Source organism: Leptonotus elevatus, chromosome 3 (genome assembly GCF_054856555.1).
Source record: "Leptonotus elevatus isolate MCC_2025b chromosome 3, RoL_Lele_1.0, whole genome shotgun sequence".
NCBI lineage: Eukaryota > Metazoa > Chordata > Actinopteri > Syngnathiformes > Syngnathidae > Leptonotus > Leptonotus elevatus.
This window is the reverse complement of record NC_141241.1, coordinates 210,928-228,798: the sequence shown is the minus strand read 5'-3', so window position 1 is coordinate 228,798 and position 17,871 is coordinate 210,928. Positions and strand designations below refer to the sequence as shown.

Sequence of the window (17,871 nt, the reverse complement as noted above, 5' to 3'; positions counted from 1 at the left end):
TCAATTTGCGAAGACAACTTTATTAAAACTGTGAACAGCGAACCAACGCACTACTTTTATACCCCGACACGCATGTACGCGCGCACAAGCTCTAAAATGCGGAGTTCAGTTTATCGGGATCATTCATCTTTGTTGATTTTTGTTTGTTTGTTTGTTTTTAGCATAGTTGCAACTTCCCGGCTTCCTCGAATGCAGCATCCGTGGGCCGGGTCGGGGGCTGGAACATCGCGTGACGTCACGGGACGGGCGAACGGATTTTTCACGTGACGGTTTGTTGACGTCCGGGCCGCTTCAACAAGATGGCGGCGCGCTGGAGCAGCGAGAATGTGGTTTTGGAATTTCGAGACGCGCAGGTGCGATAGTTTGCTTCTTTTCCAGATTGAACAAACCTTCAGCAGCATCCATCACGCGGGAGCATCTTTACAAGTGCTTTTTAGTCCTCCTTTTTAAGTGTTTTAGAGCGCCAGCAAACACGGCACTCGAAGAAAAAACTGCACGCATTTCGGACGTTCGGAAGTTTAGCGATTGAGTCGCTGAGCCACGGAAGGTTTCCAGATTTACATTTGAAACCAAATTGAATTGAGCAAAGGAGGCACGAGCGACAGAGCTCCAAACTTCGATGCATTCATGTTACTTGACTGGAAAACGACCAAACAGAACTTTTTTTTATGCCATTACACAGTGATTGTTTTTCGGTTTTCTTTGTCTATTTGTCGTTTTCAATGTAATTGTTTCATGTTGCACCATCGACGGGGGGGGGGGGGGGGGGTCCTAGTTGTTAAGGTAGGAGGGAGAGTCCGAGGTGTGATGAAGGTTGTCGGTGCTTGGATGTTGAAATGTGCAGACCGTCGCCATCAGGCAGGCAAAAAAGTGCGTTTGCAAAAAAACGTTATTTATTTTGTGTATTTCTGTGTTTCTACTCTGAATGGTTCCTCGTTTCCCTTTTGTCAGCGAGCCTCCTGCTCATTTGTACTTGGAATGTTCCACTTAGGAAGTTCATGGTTGCGATTGGCATCCCAAGAAGAATAAAGAGGGAGTCCGGATGTTGTTGTCAGTGAGCCAACGTCGCTCAAGTTGATCTTGTTGTTGTGTTTGTGTTGCCAGGCCACCACCATGTCCGTGGACTGCTTGGGCTCGCACGCCGTGCTTTCTGGGTAAGCCGTAATCCCTCCCGAAGGGCAACTGGAGCCACGCAGGGGGCCGGGGCCACTCCTGGGGGGGCCACTACTGGGGGGGCCGGGGCCACTCCTGGGGGGGCCACTCCTGGGGGGGCCCCTCCTGGGGGGCCACTGTGTGCTCCCTAACCAGGTTGATGATGACAATCGAGGACGTAACATGTAACATGTCTGTTTGTAGGAGAATATCTTGGTATATTTGAATTGTCAAATGCATTAGTATGAAAGATCCACTCCTCAACTACAAACAAATAAGCAGCCATTTTGATTGATTTGATTTGACTGGCGAGGCTGATCAAGCGTTCAAATAGATTTCAGTGGCTTCTTGTTGCCCATTTTTGTCCGTGGCGCCGGAACCTGTGAAAAAGCAGCGTTGCTTTTTGTCAGGCGGCGCTTCCTGTACGTGGTCAACCTGGAGGCGCCGTCGGAGCTGGCCCGGAAGATGTCCCGCCAGAGCAAGTGGGACGTGGGCACGGTCCAGTGGAACCCCCACCGCTCTCAGGCGCACGTCTTTGCCGCATCGGTACCTTTCCTCTGGACGCCGCACCAATCTCCACCCGACTTCCTGTTGGCCGCTTCCACTCTGTGTGTGTGCGTGCGTGTGCGTGCGCGTGCGTGCGTGTGTGCTTTCCAGAGCAACCAGCGCGTGGACTTGTATTCGTGGAAGGACGGCGGAGGAGGCGTCTACACGTCGCTGCAAGGCCACACGCGAGTCATCAGGTGTGAGACGTCTTGTGCTGTCATGTGACGTCGCTTGTCCAATTGCGTCATGTGATCACCGAGGTTCATTTAGTGCACGGAAAAATTCTAATTCCAAAAACAATTTTAACAAAATAAAATAGAAACGAAAATGCTTCTTAACTAACTCAAACTATAATTCTAGCGAAAATGTCCTTTGTTTTCGTCTTTGGTATTTCATTTAATCCACGAGAGATGAATTTAAATGTGATTTGAAGTCGATTCATTTCAATATTTACCGAAATAAAGACGTTTGAAAGTGTGTCACACTGAAGTGATGGTGTTTATTAAATATTGTGCACAAGTAATACACATGAAAAGAAATTAATTAATTAAGAAAACTAAACTAAATCTAAGCATTTTATGCCCACAAAAAAAACGAACACAGACACCCTGAAAACGAATTAAAAGTAAGTACATTTGATAACAAAACGACATAAAAACTTGAATGAAAATTCCCAAACTATAATAACCCTGGCGATGACATCATCACGTGGCATCACAGAACATGCGGGATCATGGGAATTGTGTGTCACGTGACGTGGCACTTGAGCACGTCACGTGACGGATGATGCGTCAGTATTTGACGTCACGTGACGGATGATGCGTCAGTATTTGACGTCACGTGAGGGGGCGTGGCTTGCCGTTGCCTTCGATTTGCTTCATTAAGTAGCAAGTACCAACTTTAAATCAATGTTGACTTTCTTCTTCTGTTTGAATTCTTCTTAGTAAGTCACAGTGTCCCACCACTTGTGAGCTATTTTTAGAACAGAGCCGTGGGCTACTCATGTTGTCCTTGGGGACGACTCGTACACGCTGGCACCATGATTTTTGTTTGAAAGGGCAGTGCATCAATTAGAAGGCATTTCCATGCCATGCGTAACTGCTCACCCCTCCCCTCTGTGACTTGGAGGCAATGAACTCCGAAGAGGCGACTGGTTTACTTCACTGTGCAAGCAGCCAATCGTGTCAAAGAGCTCGTTAGTTTGACAGTTTTCAAAGCGCTAATGGGCCCACGCCTGAACGTGACGTGAAGTTGATGCGTGTGCGTTTTTCCATCACGTGACTCGTAATGAATGTGCGTGCGTGCGTGCAGCGATCTGGACTGGTCTTGCTTCGAAGCGGAGTTCCTGGTCAGCAGCTCGGTGGACACGTACATGTACATCTGGGACATCAGGTGAGAAGGGCGTGCTAACTTCCTTAGCGTTAGCTCACGTCAGCGTTTCTCTCTCTCTCTCCACAGAGACACGCGCAAACCGGCCGTGGCGCTGTCGGCTGTTGGTGAGTAGAGTTCGATTTGTCAACCAAAACCAAACAAAAATCATTTTGTCAACACCGGTTTGTTTTCACCGGACTAAAACGAGACGAGACTGAAACCCTCATTCATAAACAATAACGGGGACTAAATCAATACGCATTTTGGTGGACTAATGAAGACGAGGTTAAAATCTAAACTTCCCTTCATAAAAACTGGACTCAAATCTGTGGACTTTTTTTTTTCTTTTCCACTTGAACGCGTTTGCGGCGGCCAGCCGGCGCCTCGCAAGTCAAGTGGAACCGCAGGAACCACAACGTGCTGGCGTCCAGTCACGACGGGGACGTGCGCATCTGGGACAGACGGGTGAGGACGCCACGGCGGGGGCGAGCGACCGTCCGTCCGACCGACCGTCCCGGCTCGTCCGCATTCAAGTCCGCTTGCGTGCTTGCAGAAACCCAACACGGCGTGCGAGTACGTGGCGGCGCACCTGGCCAAGATCCACGGTCTGGACTGGCACCCGGAGCACGAGTTCATCCTGGCCACCAGCAGCCAGGACAACTCCGTCAGGGTGGGGCACACGCGCAGGCGCAGGCGCAGGCGCAGGCGCAGGCGCAGGCGCAGGTCATTGTCACGGGTCATCACACGTTGCGTGCGTCTTTGTGCAGTTTTGGGACTACCGGCAACCCAGGAAGTACTTGAACATCTTGTCGTGTCAAGTTCCCGTGTGGAAGGCCCGATACACGGTCAGGACGCACGTCACGCGTGTGCACGTCACGCGTCTGTCTGTCTCTTTGTTGCTTGTGCATGTATTTTACGTGTGTGTGTTTCGTGTGTTTGTGTTCGTGTTCATTTTGTCCGCCATTTTGAAATGCAGTCTCCGTTTTAGTGCACTTTCCATCACACTTGTTAGTCAACCTGATCCGGTTTTTTCTTTAGTCCATTTTTAGTCGCCTCCAAATGGAGCATTTTAGTCCAAGAAAACATCATTGTATTGGTCAACATTTGAATCAAGACCCCCCCCCCCCCTCCGACCCCTCCAAACCCCCCCCCCCTCCCCACAGCAGATTATGTTGAACATTTTGTATCCAAATCTATTTCACAACAAATGTTCTCTCATGTTTTGATGACAAGCAACTTGACATAATGACAGTCTATCAACAAGTGGCTGCTATGGCTACATGCTACGAGCTAGCAAGTTAGCCAGCATTAGTTAGCGGTGGGATTAGCGTTGTTGGAAGGTTGCATTGTAGCCATCAGGGACTTCACGTTGCACTTGCTGGCTGCAGATTGGAAAGGGGGCGTGTCACAAACATGGCAGATTAGCAGAGTTCAGATTGGACAAAATCATACCATTTTTGTTCATGAACTAAAATGTCCATAGATTTTTTCCGAAGTCCGTTTTCGTCTCGTCTTCGTGAGTCGACGTCGCCGCGTACTGATTCGGTGCCACTTGTTGATTTTTTTTCCGGTGAAAACAAAAGTATTTTTGTTGACGAAATGAACACGAGCATGTGCGAGTCGCAAATGTGTGTGCGTGCAAGCGAGCTTGAACGTTGCTTGACGTGCGCGTTCGCCGTCAGCCCTTCGTCAACGGCCTGGTGACGGTGATGGTCCCTCAGCTGCGGCGCGAGAACAGCCTGCTGCTGTGGTCCACGCTGGACCTCAACAGTCCGGTGCACGCCTTCGTGGGGCACGACGACGTCGTCCTGGAGTTCCAGTGGAGGCCGCAGAAGGAAGGTCAAGGGTCGCGCACGCACACGCTTATCGCACGCTTCCAGCAGTTTTAGCGCAATTTGGCGATGGAAGGACGGACGGACGGACGCAATTGTTTTGTGCGGCAGGTTGCAAAGACTGCCAGCTGGTCACGTGGTCCAGAGATCAGACGTTGAGGATCTGGAGGGTGGACCCGCAACTCCAGAAGGTCGCCACGCCACGCCACGCCACGCCACGCCGCGCCGCGCCATGCCACGCCTCTTCTCACGCCCGCTTGTTGTTCTTTGTTTGCAGCTGTGCGCCAGCGACCTGCAGGTGGACGAGCTGATGGACGGGATGTCCGCCATCATGGAGGCGGACAAGTCGCCGGCGTCGGCCGATTCTGAAGGGCAGTCTGCCAGAATTGCCCTCGCGCACCATCTGCAGGGTGGGACGTCTTCTGTCAAGCGTCTCTCGCATGTGATGATGATGATGATGATGATGATGATGATGCTCATCGTTTCCTCTTGGGGAGTAAAAAGAAAAGACTTTGCTAAAGTTTTAGCCCCCTTTGAACTTTTTGGCCACATTTTCAGGCTTTAAACATAAGATGACAACATTTGTGAAGGTTCAACACGATCGTCAAGCGGCACCAAATTCGATTGTTTGTCTTTTCGTCCCCGATGACTTTCCGGTGATCCGCTGTTGAGCTCAATGGCGGACGGCTGCTGATCAACGAAGCGCGTAGAAATGCGTCCGTTCTCGGGGTTCTGCCGAAAGAATGTTGCCGGGCAGATCAGAAGCAGGATTAGGATTCGAGAGATTTCGCAAGTTTGAAACTTTTGCCGGAGCACCGCAACGAGCCGAGAGTCGGCCCGCCGGCTGTTTTAGAGAAAGTTGAAAATAGAACATTTGGTTCCACTTTGGTGAGGATTCGTCACCAAAAAAAGCTTTTTTTTTGTGGCCAAAGGTGGAAAAGTTGAAGGGGGGGCTAATACTTTTGCAAGGCACCGTATATTTTGAGTGTTTAGCTTTCAATGGCGACTCGTTCCATCGTGGAAACGGTTGCCAGACCGGCCAAAGCAAACGCTCCTTGTGGCGTCTGAAGATGATGACGAGCGCAAACGCCACGGCGGCCATGACGGCGTTTGCGTAAAAAACAAACGGGTCGAAGGCGACAAAGCGCTTTGCCGCTTTTTGTTCCGCGAGAAAGGATCGCCTTGCCCACTTTCTTTGTCTCCGTCGAGTCGTCCGCCCGCGTGGTCGGAGCGCCCCGGGTCACGCTTCCGCTCCGTCCCCAGATCAAGATGGCGTCTCTATTGCGGGCGGCGGCCATGACGCTCCGGCGGCCTCGTCCGGTCTGGCTCAGACGCTGCAGCAGGAATTTTCTCTGGTCAACCTGCAGATCAGGAACGTCAACGTGGAGGTGAGATGAGCGGCGGCGGCTGCCGTCTTTGCCGGTCCTGACGCCGGATTTGTCCACGTTGTCCAGATGGACGCCGTCAACTGCAGCTGCGTGGTGTCGGCTCACTTTGGGACGCACCAGGTCCGCCTGCTGATGAAGTTCCCGGGACAATATCCCAACAACAGCGCCCCCACTTTTCAGTTCATCTCGCCGACCAGCATTTCTGCCGCCATGAAGACCAAAATCCACAAAGTAGCAAGCGCCGCCGCCGCCGCCGCCGCATCACCGCATCGCCGCGTCCTCACGTGTGTCTCGTCTTTCAGATCCTGACCGACGTGTCCCTGCAGAAGGTGAAACGGAACCAGAACTGCCTGGAACCTTGCGTCCGCAAGCTGGTGTCTTGTCTGGAGTCGCACGTGGTGAGAAGATGCTAATGAGCCGCCATGCTAACCACAACGGCTAACTGCAAGATGTCTGTGGTCGTGACAGGAGGACAGCCTGTCCTCGGGACCTTTCGTGCTGTCCAATCCCGTGGCGCCGACGCTGCAGGCCTTCCCGCGAGTCACCAACACGTACGGATCCTACCAGGTGAGACGTTCGGACGGGCTCGGCGCCGGCAGCCTTGTGATGATATGCAAATGATATGCAAATGAGCCTCGTGCACCACGCGCATGTTTGCAGGACGCCAACATTCCCTTCCCGCGCACGTCCGGGGCTCGCTTCTGCGGCACCGGCTGTCTGGTCTACTTCACGCGACCCATCAGCATGCACCGCGTGGCCCCGCCTACCGAGCCCACGCCCAGGTAGGGCGCCGGTGCGTGCGTGTGTGCGATTGGCGGCGTATTTAAGACGTTGGTGTGCGGCAGGTCGCTGTCGGCGCTGTCGGCGTATCACAGCGGCGTTTTGACGCCCATGAAGATTCGCTCCGAGTCTCAGAACACGCTCAGACTTTACAGCGGCAGCCCCACGCGGGCCGACAAGGACGCCGTGTCCATCTCCTCCTTCTACTACAAAGAACGGGTGACACGCACGCAAATTCAACACACGTGTAACACTGCGCACACGCGCGCGCACGCACGCACGCACGCACGCAACAGTTGTCGTGAGCGTGTCCTTCCCGCAGAAATCGCGGCGCTTCAAGAGCAAGCGCGACGGCGCCGACTGCGGCGGCCGCTCCATCAAGCTGGCGGGGAAAGTCATCATCCAGGAAATCTCCTGCCTGCTTCCCGTCCACAAAGTTCTGGGCGAGAATTACATGTGAGTGGGCGGAGCCTCAACGCAAGAAATTGCTGATTGCTGATTGATCCGGTGCCAGGATATGATTTGGCTTTATTGTTTTCTCATCTGTTTCCACAATTGAGTCATCAAATTGACCAATTGGGAGTTTCTCGCGCTCCCTCCGTTCACTTTCAAATCAAAGTTTGATCTTTACATTCCAGTCACGTGCTGAAACGCGGGTCCAGATGAGCAAAACTTTTTTTCTTTGTCTTTTTTCGTACCCTGGCACCCGAGGGGCGGGGCTGTGTACTTTCGTGTTCACGTCACTTTTTGGGCATTCGTTGCATTGCTGTAAGAATCTCAAGCAATTATGCACTTTTTAAAAAACAGTTTTTATGTGAAAACAAACGTGTCTTGCATGTTGAACGCATTTTCTGGCTAAAAGTTGAAATGCACGCTGAAGGAAAGACGAAATTGTCCATTTTGTCTCTTTCTGATGACTAAAAGTTGAATTTGAGTCCAAAGACTAAAATGTCTCGTCCAAATGTCCGTCTGTCCTGAGCAGCCTGAACATGCGCGACACCAAGGACACGTGTCAGAAGAACGCCGCCGCCGCCCTGGCCGCCGGACGCCGCGACGTGGCCAAGGTACGTGATCGGCCCCGGCCCCGCCCCCGGCCCCGCCCCCGGCCCCGCCCGCATCAACGCGGACCTCAATGTGTGCGTTCAGGTCTGGGCCCTGGCCTCGGCGGCCACCGGCCGGGACCTGAGCCCCGACTCGGACCCGGACGCCGACGCGCCCTGGGCCAGCCATCCCTTTGGACGCCACCTGCTGGAGACGCTGTGAGTCTGCCGCGCGAACCTCCTGACGGCCGCGTCATGTTGCCAACGTGTGCGTGCGTGCGTTCCCGCCAGCGTGGAGCACTACAGTCACATGAGCGACGTGCAGACGCTGGCCATGCTGTGCAGCGTCTTCACCGACTCGGACGGCGAGCGCCACCCGACGCACGCCGCGCCGCAGTCCCGCCAGGCCGCGCTGCAGCAGCAGCACGCGCGCTACGTGAGTATGGACACGCCCCCTTCATTTGCACACCCACACCAGTCATGTCAGCGGGCGGGTCTCAAATCGTCGGCGCTAAAATAATACAAATGGCCGAAATGCGGTCCGGCTCGTCGTGATGTCATAGAACACGCCGCCGCTAAATTGTACTTGATGCTAATGTTGGCAACGATGTCACGTGGGCTGACGAAAATCTCTCCGCCACGTTTCACTTTTTGTTGTTGCTCGGATGCCTTTTTGTTCTCATTAATCTGCATTGTCATACAAAAAAAAGAAAAAGAGAAAAGTGCCACAGGGTACTCGTTAGTCCCAAGGACAATATGAGTAGCTGACCACTTACTGAGAAAATTAAAAAGAGAAGAAGAATGTCACCATCTACGATATTCTGCATTGAGTTCCAAAATGAAGTAGCTGATGTTCAATGGGAAAAAAAGAAAGGTCAGGCAGAGGTCACATTTGGGAACGTCAGCAGCTCGCACAGGAAGTGACGTCACGCCGCGTTTGTTCAGTCCGGCCCCAGCGAGTCGGCGGTGGCGTTCGGGTGCCGGGAGCCCCCGGAACCGGCCGGCGCCCGCAGCGAGTCCCCCGAAGACGGTCGCCACGGCAACCGAGCAGCCGAGCCGCGGGAACCGGAGCGCGAGCGGCACAACTTGAACAAAAGGTCAGACCCCAAAACAAAAAACGGAGCCGGCGCCCCCGTTGATGATGTCACTTCCTGTCCCGCAGACTTTTGGACCCCACCAACATGGCGCAGTTTGACGACTTCAAGAAATGTTATGCGGAAATTCTCTATCGCTGGGACCTTCGAGACAAGCGGGCCGACGTGCTCAAGTTTGCTTCCTGCCCGCCCGAGCCGCATCAAGGCGTCGGTACGACCCCGCGCTCGCTTCCTCTCCGTTACAGCCTCGCTGTCAGCGCTTACCGTCTCGCAGTCTTGCTCATGTCCTCTTTCACATGCGGACTGACTCGCTGTGTGACGTTTGCGCTAACTTCCTGTTTGACGTTGGTGCTAACTTCCCGTGTGACGTTTGCGCTAACTTCCTGTGTGACGTTTGTGCTAACTTCCCGCTTGACGTTTGTGCTAACTTCCTGTTTGACGTTGGTGCTAACTTCCTGTGTGACGTTTGTGCTAACTTCCCGTTTGACGTTTGTGCTAACTTCCCGTTTGACGTTTGCGCTAACTTCCCGTTTGACGTTTGTGCTAACTTCCCGTTTGACGTTTGTGCTAACTTCCCGTGTGACGTTTGCGCTAACTTCCCGTGTGACGTCGGAGCCGACTTCCTGTCGACGACGGTTTGCTGACTTTGCGCGGCGTTGTGCTTCCAGAGTTGTGCGTGTTGTGCTGCCACTGCGGCAGTCCCAGTCGCGGCACTCAGTGCGCCGCGTGCAAGCGTCTGAGCTTCCAGTGCGTGGTGTGTCACGTGGCCGTGCGAGGCTCCTCCCACTTCTGCCTCAGCTGCGGCCACGGCGGCCACACGGGTCACATGATGGACTGGTTCCGGAAGCAGGACCAGTGCCCGGCCGGGTGCGGCTGTCGCTGTCTGCAGCAGAGCAACTTCTGAGGGCGGGCGCCGTCGTCGACGCCAGCGAGCTCGCCAGCGCCGCCGCATCTGTCACGTGATGGGCGGACTGGACGGACGCCGGTCACGTGATGGGCGGACTGGACGGACCGGACGGACGGCGGTCACGTGGCCTGTGACACCGAACGGCAGACTCGCTTTGTAGATTTGATGAAGAATAGTTGAGTTTATTTTCTGGCAAATATTCAATTCATATTTGTATTAATATTCGTTCAAGTTTGTGAAAAACAGATTAAAACATGAAACTTGGCTCATCCAATGTGATCCTGAGCTTTCTTTTCTTTTCTTTCTTTTCTTTTTTCCGCCTTTCCATGTCAGAAGAGCGTTCCTGATTTCCCACCAAGAAAGTTCAATATCTTGTCATAACAATGACACATTTCATGTTGACTTTGTTTCTGCTGGCAACAACACGCTTGCTGCTTCCATCATTTGGAGGTCAGACGAAAAGAAACTCAAAGTCACTGAAACTAATTTCAAGTTTCTTTCGCTTCAAAATAACTGATCGTGTTCTTCCAATCAAGTGGACGTCAACAAGGAGCCTTTTGTGTTGGCTTTGCTTTTGTCTGTTGCGGTTGCGTTTTGTTTATTTGTATATCTTTTTTTTTTGCGGGGGGGGGGGGGGCTGGGCTGTGCTGGGCTGTGCTCGGGGATGTCGCTGTTATTCTGAAGTCATGATGACGGAAGTGACGACGATGACGCTTCCGAGCCCAGGCCGACTTTTGATTAAAGCTGAATGTTTTGACGCTTAAAACCCCGCAAGATGCGCCGCACTTGGTTGCGTTCGCTGGAGGCCGCAGCAAGAGTTTCGGAACCGCGGCGACGACGAGCCAAAATGCAGCGCTGACAACAACTTGAACCTTTTTCTTTTGTTTTTTCCTCCCCTTCTTCTTCTTCTTCTTCTGCTTTTTCCTGCCGTCTGGACGCTGATTGGTTCGTCAAATGTCCACTCGCCGTGTGTCGACTGTTGTCTTTTGTTGTAATGTTCTGCACAATCGCAACACTTTCGCACCGTTGGACGCACGCGTGACGCCTTCGCGCTCTCGCAGTCTTCAGGCGTCACAAACGGGTCCACTTTGATTGGCTTAGCAGCCGCGGCTAGCGAGCGTTAGCATCCCGGCGCAGCACTGGAGCGACGAGTGTCGCCTTCGTCCAAATGCCGACACGAAGCAAACGTCAAATGGGTCCGCTTGAAGCGTCTTCGGGCGGTCGGCGGCTCCTATTGTGCTGCACGCACGCGCGCGCGCGCACGGGCACACTTTGTGGGAGTTAGCCTTGACGGCTAATAGTGCTAACACCAAGTAGGCTACCACGTTTGAATCACTCAAAAGAGTGCCACGTTCATGCAAACGTCGGCACAAAATATCGAAGTGTTTGTGTTTTCATTGGCTTGACTTGACTCGGGAGGAAGTCGAACCCTGTCAGTCAGTCTGTCTGTCAGTCTGTCACTCCCCATGCAGCCGCGACAAACGTGTGCAGTGTGGGACCCAAGTCACTCGGTGCTCCTCAACATGGACTTGGAGTGGGCGAACTTTGCAAGTCACTCGCTCATTTGCGGGACGACCTGAAATGCTTCGTGTTCGAAAGCGACAAGCCGCCAAATTGTGCTGCTCCCTCAAAGCAGTCGTCACAGAAGTTGGGATGTTGCAGGTAGTGATGGCAAAATGAAGCTTCATGAAGCATTTGCGATATTTTTTGACTCCTCTAGATGGCACTCATGATTCAAAGATGCAATGCAAATGTAATCCATTTCCATTGCACTTGCCTTTATCTTTAAACCAAGAGCACCATCTAGAGGAGTGAAAAAATATCGCAAATGCTTCATGAAGCTTCATTTTGCCATCACTAGTTGCAGGTGCCAGGAAGCTTTTGGCTGCCATTGCCTTCGACGAGAGAGAAAAAGCGCCACCAAGTTCCAAAACCACGGCCACCAAAATTCACGTGTGAAAATATCACATCGTGACGATGGCACCAATTTCTGCCATTTTATGGACATTAATGAGGACAACGTTTCAAATCCAAAACATTGAGCCGATTGTTGCGAGATGACGATTGCTCGCACTTTCCTAACACGAAGTCACGTTAAGCTTTTTGTCTTGAAAGAATTTTCGTGGGCAAGAAAAAGCTTAATGGCCATAAAACCCCCAATTGTGTGCGATTGTTTCGATCTTCTCAGGTTCAAGCGGACAAAAGTGGATTTTGGTGGCAATGACTCGCCGCCGCTTTCTAACATTAAAGCCTTTTTTTTTTACATGAAGCCTTTTTGACTAGAAAAAAAAAAGGTCACGCTCATAAAGTAACGCAAAAGTGCATTTCCCAAACCGCGGTTCCTTCTTTCTGTCCTGCCCAACAACCGAAGTGATAAAAATCCAGGCCAAAAAGATGAATTGCCAAAGAGGAAAAGTGTCAAATGCCGTTGCAGCATTTTTCTTTTCAGGGGGGGGGGGGGGGGGGGTGTTGTGTTTGGGTAAGGAACATGTCTTTTCAAGGATTGGTTAACGATGGCGCTTGTGAATGTGTTTCAGGAACTTCAAGTGAAAGCTTGCAAGCGTCCGCTATGAAGAAGAGAAGTTTGTCTCTTCAGCTTGTGAAAAGGTACGAAGATCCGGAAGCGGACTCAATCTTGTGCTGATTTCTTTGCAGCCCAAAAGGGGACGCGTCCACGAGGCGGCGCGCGGGCGGACGCGCGCAACAGTCGCACGAGGTCGCACGAGGCCGCGCGTCTTTCTTTGGCCGGCGCCGGTCGAGGTCGGGCCAAAGATGAACGTTGCCGTTCCGAAATGTGATGACAGGATGCTGAACTACAGGAACCCCGACCACCACGAGGAGCTGCAGATCCAGGCGGCGGTGGCGGCCAGCGACGTGTACACGGTGCGCCGCATGCTGGAGCGCGGATACTCGCCGAAGACCCGCGACGCCAACGGATGGACGCTGCTGCACTTCTCGGCCGCCAAGGGCAAGGAGCGATGCGTGCGCGTCTTCCTGGAGCACGGAGGTCAGGCAGCGCCACTCGCGTTTCTTCTGGCGCCGCGCTTTACATTGCGCCGCGGCATGTGGAGGAGGCGTGTCATTTGTATGCATTTATTTATTTTGGGCGAGAGACGTCCCGAGAGAGAGAGACGTACGCGTCGCGAGCGCTCTGCTCGGATGTTTGCGCTCGTTAAGACTTTTCAAATAAGAAGCTCGTGATGCTTCAAGCATCTCATGTTAAGCATTCGCGCTTGTTCTTGTCCAAGTTGATGGTCGGAATGTGCCGCTCGCCGTCATTCGCTCGCGTTGACCTCAAGTATGCTTAAAGCTAATTGGTTCGTGCGTAGCAGTCAGCTGACGGGAACAGGAAGTGCTGTCGCGTATGATGAGTCGAAATGCGTTTCTATCCTGCCTTTCGATTTGATGAAGGCGGAGCGTTCCACCATGAACCGCCAACCAATCGTCATGTTAGCTCTAGCAGCGCGCTGCCGGCGCGAGCATCCTGCGACGTATTTCTGGCAACTTTCTGAGTTGATTTCTTTCAAATATTACCGTCTCTCTCTCTCTATAAATATCCAGTTGAGACGTCGGAAGGCCAGTTTAGGAGCGAGACGAAATCGGCGAACGTGCCCGTTTTCAGACCGAACCTTGTCAGTCCGGTCAAAATGGCCGCTCGACGTCGACAAGCGTTAACGGCGGCGCTCGCTTGCTGGCTTAGTCACCAGAAGCAAGAAACTCAGGGCGGGATTTTTGCGTGCCGAGCCGCCGGTTGGTTAACGCGCGGACTGTCGACCTTCCTTCAGCCGACCCGACGGTGAAGGACTTCATCGGCGGCTTCACGGCGCTGCACTACGCCGCCATGCACGGGCGCGCCCGCATCGCCCGCCTGATGCTGGAGTCGGACTTCTGCGGCGACATCATCGACGCCAAGAGCTACGACGGCTGGACGCCGCTGCACGTGGCGGCCCACTACGGCCGCGACTCCTTTGTGCGCCTGCTGCTGGAGTTCGGCGCCCGAGTGGACCCGCTGAGCGACAAGGGCACCACGCCGCTGCAGCTGGCCATCATCCGCGAGCGCTCCAGCTGCGTGCGCATCCTGCTGGACCGCGGCGCCAACATCGACATCCAGAACGGCTTCCTGTTGCGCTACGCCGTCAGCAAGGGCAACCACCCGTACTGCCGCATGTTCCTGCAGCGCGGCGCCGACACCAACCTGGGCCGGCTGGAGGACGGCCAGACGCCGCTGCATCTGTCGGCGCTGCGCGACGACGTGCTGTGCGCGCAGATGCTCTACGCTTACGGCGCCGACACCAACGCCCGCAACTACGAGGGCCAGACGGCCGCCGCCGTCTCGGTGGGCATGTCCGCCCACAGCAGGCCTTGTCTGGACTTCCTGCAGGACGTCACCAGTGAGTACGCGCGCCCGCCGCGCTCGCCTCGTGGCGGCCACGTTTCGGTCTCCATCATAAGATTATTAACAAACAAAGCCCACATTGAGAATATGAATCGTGATCATCGTTCGTCCACAACCAGAAAAATCACAAGACGCCGGAACCGCTTTCGAACTTGTTTCCACTTGACAGCATCAAGCGGACGCCGCAAATCGGTCGACGCCGCAAATGCATGTTTGCGAATGTATTAGTGGCGTTTGTGTGATTGTTTTTAAATGGACGCCGGAACAAAAACAGCTTTGTGGACGGCAAATCGTTTTTGGGATTTGGAAGCATTTTGAGGTGGCCGACAAGATCTGGGAATGCAAATGGAATCTCCACATTCCAAAAATCTTTTTTGCCTGTAGAAAAGTTCCGCAGTCCATAAAAGACATTTATTCGGAGCGGATGTCATTTGTCGTATATTTCAAATTGGAGGGTGGGCCACAAGTGGCCCCTGGGCCATAGTTTGGACACCATGCCGAGACTTGGCTTTGTCCTTCATGAAAGCACGCTGATGATTACTTTTGATTTCAATCCAAACGGGAAGCAAAAATGGCCGCCTGACGGTGCAAATCGATAGCATTTCCAAAACGGGCTTTTTAGAGTCAAAAAAATTCAATTAAAATCGCTTTTTCTTTTACTCGTGTAAATGGCCTAAATAAATTCCGTGAATTTTTGGTTATAGTAAAAAAAAAAGTTTTTGTTTTCTTTTCTTTTATTTAATGAAGAGGCCGCTCGGGCTGCCAGTTGCCCACCAAGATGTCTTTGTGGCGGCATTCCATCTCGTCAAGAAAGTGGGTCCTGGAGGGGCGGAGTTTGAGGGCAAACGGGACCGCTGGACTTGAAAATCGACTGAAAAAGTAGCGGCCGTGCAAACCTGCTTTGAAAATGATGACATCATCCAAATATGTCAGCATTGACCACAAAGCGAAGCCAGTTGCGCTGATTTTGAGACGGGTTACAATCGGCGCAGCGCTGAATTGCCGGCGCCTTCCGTTAGCTTGTGCCGGCGCCTTCCGTTAGCTTGTGCCGGCGCCTTCCGTTAGCTTGTGCCGGCGCCTTCCGTTAGCTTGTGCCGGCGCCTTCCGTTAGCTTGTGCCGGCGCCTTCCGTTAGCTTGTGCCGGCGCCTTCCGTTAGCTTGTGCCGGCGCCTTCCGTTAGCTTGTGCCGGCGCCTTCCGTTAGCTTGTGCCGGCGCCTTCCGTTAGCTTGTGCCGGCGCCTTCCGTTAGCTTGTGCCGGCTTCCCCGCACGCTTGCGGCCGCCGTGACGTGCGCTGACGCTGTGGTTTGTCCTCAGAACGTCCGCGCAGTCTTCAGGACGTGTGCCGCATCAAGATCCGCCAGCGCGTCGGCCTGCAGAGTTTGTCTCTCCTGGAGGAGCTTCCCATCGCCAAGGTCATGAAGGACTATCTCAAACACAAGTTTTAACGCCGCCAGCGCACGCCGGGACCACAAGAAGAAGAAGAAGAAGAAGAAGAAGAAGAAGAAAAGTCCTATGCAATGACTCTGATCTTCCAGAACTTTGTCCCGCTCGTCTCCCGTCTTCCTGTCGAGCGGCGCAAAGTCGCCGCTTGCCGTCCCGTGTGCTGTCACAATGTAAATATGCCGCAGATATTTTTCTACTTTTATTTAAACTTGTACGTAAACACTCGGAGCGTGCGTGCGTGCGTGTGAGATGAAAAAAGTGAAATGCCACAGCAGTCATTTTATTTTGTTGATGTTGAAAACAAACAAACATTTGTTGACCTCTGCCGCCATCCCATAATGGTCCCCTCCCTCGCTGCCGGTCACCATGACAACAAGAGACGTCGCACCTGTGATGACACACTTTCTTCCCGATCAAACGTTTGACTTTGCCAACGTTGAAAACAGAAGCGCATTTAACAATCCCAGAATAGTCACCTGACTGGTCGTCACCATGGCAACGCGAGACAAACATCCGTGTGCAAAATGGCAACAAAACTCTTTGAATGTGTTAAGATTGAAAATGTTGACTTGCTCTCCGCATCCCAGAATCGTTGCCTCGCTCTGCCTTGGTCGCCATGACAACAAGAGTCGTGCGCGTGCGCTGTGATGAAACTGAATTCCGCCCTTTTATTTTGTTAACATTAAAACGTCCTGAAACTTGCGCCAATTTCTCACTTTCACAATAAAACGTCACAGTTGGAGATTTTTTATTTTATTTTGTTAACCATGATAGTGTTTAATTCTCTGAGCTTCTGATGGCCCCGAAAAGTCCGGCTTTGTCGTCATGACGTGATTTTTTAATTATATATATTTTTTAAAGCGGTTTTGTTGAGGTGCTGAAGTGACTGCGGTGTCACTCTGCTGCCACAAGGGGCGCTCTTACATAAATGCAGTATCACCATTCAGAAAGTTTTTATTTTTAAACATTGAGCAAGTTCATTTGAGTTCATGTGCTTCTGGACATTGAAAACATTTTTTGACATCAATTTGTCTTCAAGAGCAAGCGAGCGACTTCCTGAATGTACACAACGTTTGTATGTGCGCGCATCAATAAAGTTATCACGTCTCTGTTTTTGTTAAGCTGTGATTGTTTTATGTCTTAATGTTGCAAAGGAAAGAAAGTTAATTTGGTCAAATCGGCTCCAGAAAATCAAAAGCCTGCCAAAGTTTGGCTTCCGCTGCCGGCTGTGACTATTTTTAATTTTTATTTTTTTAAGTCAAACCTCGGCAGGCTTTCGATTTCCCGGACTTGGATTTGCCACCTCAGCTCGCGAGCCTGAATGGGGAAAAAACAAATACAAGACGGGACGGTCCAGTAGAACATTCTCTGGACAGACGGACACGAGATCGATGGCTGTCATGATGACGTCACTCGTATCTTTTCCAACCTTTCTGTGGCGTCAGCGTTTTCACAAAAGTCTTTCTTTTTGGGCACACGCGCCAAAGTTTTGCCAATTGTGACTCCTCCCCTAAAGGACACTTGACCAATGGATGACCTTCACTGATGAACTCTTTCAACCAGTCTGGCTCTGGCCAAAAGGTCACCGAGTCCTGCCCGAGGGGGGACTGGACCGCGTCCACGGTCCAAGCAGCACCCCATGACTTGTTTTATTGATTTATTTTTAACAATGGGAAATGTTTCCCGGGTTTGCAACAACAATCACTTTGACAGATTTTGTTTTTTAAATAATTGTTTGCGAGAAGAGATCTGTACTAGGATCCCAAAAGTGAAAGTTGCTTGAAGTTTTTGCTTGACTGCGGCAGCCGCGTTTTGCCTGCAGGAAGGCCACATTTTGCCGCAGCAGCAACTTCGCGCGAGCCACGATCGTCATCTAAACCAAGTAACATTTTTCTTGTTTCTTTTTTGTTTTGTTTCTTG

At 52.2% G+C, this 17,871-nt stretch overlaps 2 protein-coding genes across 7 annotated transcripts; both read left to right on the top strand.

The window, feature by feature from the left end:
* Positions 1–233: 233 nt before the first annotated feature.
* On the top strand, positions 234–10,384 carry wdr59 (WD repeat domain 59). Of its 2 annotated transcripts, XM_086071958.1 has the most exons (25): positions 234–353; positions 1,105–1,154; positions 1,563–1,698; positions 1,810–1,895; positions 3,010–3,090; positions 3,157–3,194; positions 3,446–3,534; positions 3,623–3,739; positions 3,837–3,914; positions 4,752–4,908; positions 5,013–5,092; positions 5,179–5,311; positions 6,165–6,289; positions 6,356–6,520; positions 6,592–6,687; positions 6,758–6,856; positions 6,950–7,071; positions 7,135–7,288; positions 7,392–7,525; positions 8,052–8,133; positions 8,216–8,328; positions 8,401–8,545; positions 9,055–9,206; positions 9,272–9,414; positions 9,872–10,384. In XM_086071958.1, exons 1-25 carry the CDS (start codon positions 300–302, stop codon positions 10,105–10,107), a joined length of 2,865 nt encoding a protein of 954 aa, XP_085928084.1. In that variant the 5' UTR covers positions 234–299; the 3' UTR covers positions 10,108–10,384. The 2 variants fall into 2 exon arrangements, with proteins under 2 accessions (XP_085928084.1, XP_085928083.1); XM_086071957.1 differs by having other exon boundaries at positions 1,563–1,895.
* Positions 10,385–10,799: 415 nt separating this feature from the next.
* On the top strand, positions 10,800–17,072 carry asb7 (ankyrin repeat and SOCS box containing 7). Of its 5 annotated transcripts, none has more exons than XM_086072259.1 (5): positions 10,800–11,055; positions 12,648–12,717; positions 12,930–13,117; positions 13,896–14,501; positions 15,823–17,072. In XM_086072259.1, exons 2-5 carry the CDS (start codon positions 12,680–12,682, stop codon positions 15,951–15,953), a joined length of 963 nt encoding a protein of 320 aa, XP_085928385.1. In that variant the 5' UTR covers positions 10,800–11,055; positions 12,648–12,679; the 3' UTR covers positions 15,954–17,072. The 5 variants fall into 5 exon arrangements, with proteins under 5 accessions (XP_085928385.1, XP_085928383.1, XP_085928384.1 ...); XM_086072257.1 differs by having other exon boundaries at positions 12,915–13,117; XM_086072258.1 differs by lacking the exon at positions 12,648–12,717 and having other exon boundaries at positions 12,766–13,117.
* The last annotated feature ends 799 nt before the right edge of the window (positions 17,073–17,871 follow it).